This window comes from Penaeus vannamei, chromosome 25 (genome assembly GCF_042767895.1).
Source record: "Penaeus vannamei isolate JL-2024 chromosome 25, ASM4276789v1, whole genome shotgun sequence".
Classification (NCBI taxonomy): Eukaryota; Metazoa; Arthropoda; class Malacostraca; order Decapoda; family Penaeidae; genus Penaeus; species Penaeus vannamei.
The window spans coordinates 16,816,904-16,819,403 of NC_091573.1; the positions used below are offsets into that span (position 1 = coordinate 16,816,904).

Consider the following 2,500-nt stretch of genomic DNA (forward strand, 5'->3'; position numbering starts at 1 on the left):
TTAGCTGATGACGGAAATACCTTCGTAATTACACACACCTCTAGACTCTCCAGTTGGACCGACTGCCAGCGATCGCCGGTCACTGGAACGTTGCTGGTGGCTCCGTTGCACTGGATGAACTTCAGCTGACCCTTGACCTGCTCCGACTTGCCTCTGACGAACAGCTCTTGACGTGGCACCCGCCCGTTGTGGGCGTATGCGGCGAGGGCGGAGTCGCGGAAAATGGGACATCCTGTTTGAGAGGGCGTGGCAAGGGTGTGAATCGTCAGAGGGTGAGAGGAGGGTGTCATCAAGGAAGAGGTTTATCACGTAATCTGAGATATGATGATACGATAATGCTATTTCCACTGCGTTTCTGTTTGTGTGTCTGTCTGTCTGTCTCTGCTCATCTGCGTATGTATGTATCGGTCTATGTTTAGTGCCCTACTCTATGTAGGAAAATAGTCAAGAATTACTTTAAAGGCGACGGAAGACAGCGGCCAGCTCTTCGTACCTGCAAATGCCGGGCGAGGCAGCGTACGTGAGAAAGGACAATTTGTCTACGTTCCTGCTGGTAGAAGTAATGGTGGCGAAAGAAGGGTCGGGATTGCTAATATTATGATTGCGCTTAAGCCTCGCCATTGCGCACGACGGATAAAGATTCTAATGCGTAAACATATTTCTCGATCCAGTAAATCATACAGTTCAATCAGCGTAAAACGAGTGGCAAAGAGAATTCCAGCACAGTCAGGCATAACCCGGTGCTCCGTGTACGCGTAAATGGGTCACGTTCATGCTCATTAGGCACGAATCACGGGTCGTTGCGTGAGACTTTCGACTTTGCTGAAGAGGAAAATGAGCTTAGGTTACCCAAGACGCATGACGGAGGAATTATATATATGCATTAGGTGAATGAGGTTAAAAAATTCCTTGGTGGGATTTTGCAAAATGGATATCATCTAATTGGAAAATTATATAACCAATGTAACGGTTACGTGTGCCGTGATAATAACAGTTGGAAGGATAAATACGGTATGTGCTTATCCACGACAAAGCATTTGGATGGGGAGAGAATCGCCAGCGGGAAAGGGCGGGAAAGATACCAAGTGTTTGTCAAATTGCATTACCATTCGGTAAATAGATAAAGAAGTATTGATAACAATTACATTAATGATTTTGATAAGAAAACCTATGGTGATTATACATGATTATAATGGATGTAATGAAACAATGATATAAACAAAATACCGATATAATGATAAACGCAACAATGACATAAATGATAATAATAACAACAGCTATATTTAATACTATTTTCATTATCATTATTGATATTATTATTATCACTGTCATTATTGCTATTATCATTATTATCATTTTCATCCTCATTATTATTATTGATATTATCATTATTATTTTATTATCACTATCTTTATTACTATTACCTCCGTCAAGGAGGTATGTACAGATCTTTATTTTCATTTTTTTACCAGGGCCATTCGATTTGGTTGGTAATCCGGATCATAATCCGAAAACAGGATTTTTTTTTTTTTAATGGGTGCATCAGTTGCCGTGAGCAGTATGGGTAATTATCATTATCATTATTATTATTATTATTATTATTATTATTATTATTATCCTTATTATCATTATCATTATTATTATCATTATTATTATTATTATTATTGTCATTATTATTATTATTATTATCATTATCATTATCATATTATTATTATTATTACTATTACTATTATTATTACCTCCGCCAGGGAGGCTATGTTTTTGGTAGCGTTGGTTAGTTTGTTCGTTGATTAGTTGATTAGCAAGATAACAGTGACCCTATTGCCTTGGCGGAGGTATGCGCTCTCTTAGGGCTTCTAGTTATCCTTATCATTATATCTATTATTATCATCGTTATTATTCTGTCATTAATATCATCAGTAATATTATTACTATCATCATCATCATCGTTATTATGTTTATTATTGATATCGTTATCATTATTATTATTTTCCTAATCCTTATCGTTATCATTGTTGGTATTATTATTTGTATGATCATTATCATTATCATCATTATCAATATCATTATTATTGTTATAATAATAATAATAATAATAATAATAATAATAATAATTATTATTAGTAGTAGTAGTATTACTATTATCATCACTATCATCGTTGTCATTATTACTACTATGACAATCATTACCACTGATATCATTATCATCATCGTTATCATTAGTATTATCATTAGAATGATAATTATCATTAGATTATTGTCTTATTTTATTATCATCATTATTATTATTGTTGTTATTATTATTAGTAGTAGTATCATTAACATTAAAATCATTATCATTACTATTATAATAATTGTTACTAAAATTATCATTATTATTGTTATCATTATCATTTCATTATCTTTATTACTTATTTTATTAATGTAATTATTATTTTTCGTTATCATTGTTATCATCATTATTGCTATTTTTATTCTTAATATTGGTATTACTATCATA

At 33.3% G+C, this 2,500-nt stretch overlaps 1 protein-coding gene across 1 annotated transcript in view; it reads right to left on the reverse strand.

Moving 5' to 3' along the window:
- Positions 1-2,500, reverse strand: part of LOC113829661 (uncharacterized) — a 14,249-nt gene that overhangs the window by 5,511 nt on the left and 6,238 nt on the right. The window contains exon 4 of the mRNA XM_070138914.1: positions 39-232. Coding sequence (XP_069995015.1) covers positions 39-232 — 194 coding nt within the window. The remainder of the gene's footprint in view (positions 1-38; positions 233-2,500) is intronic.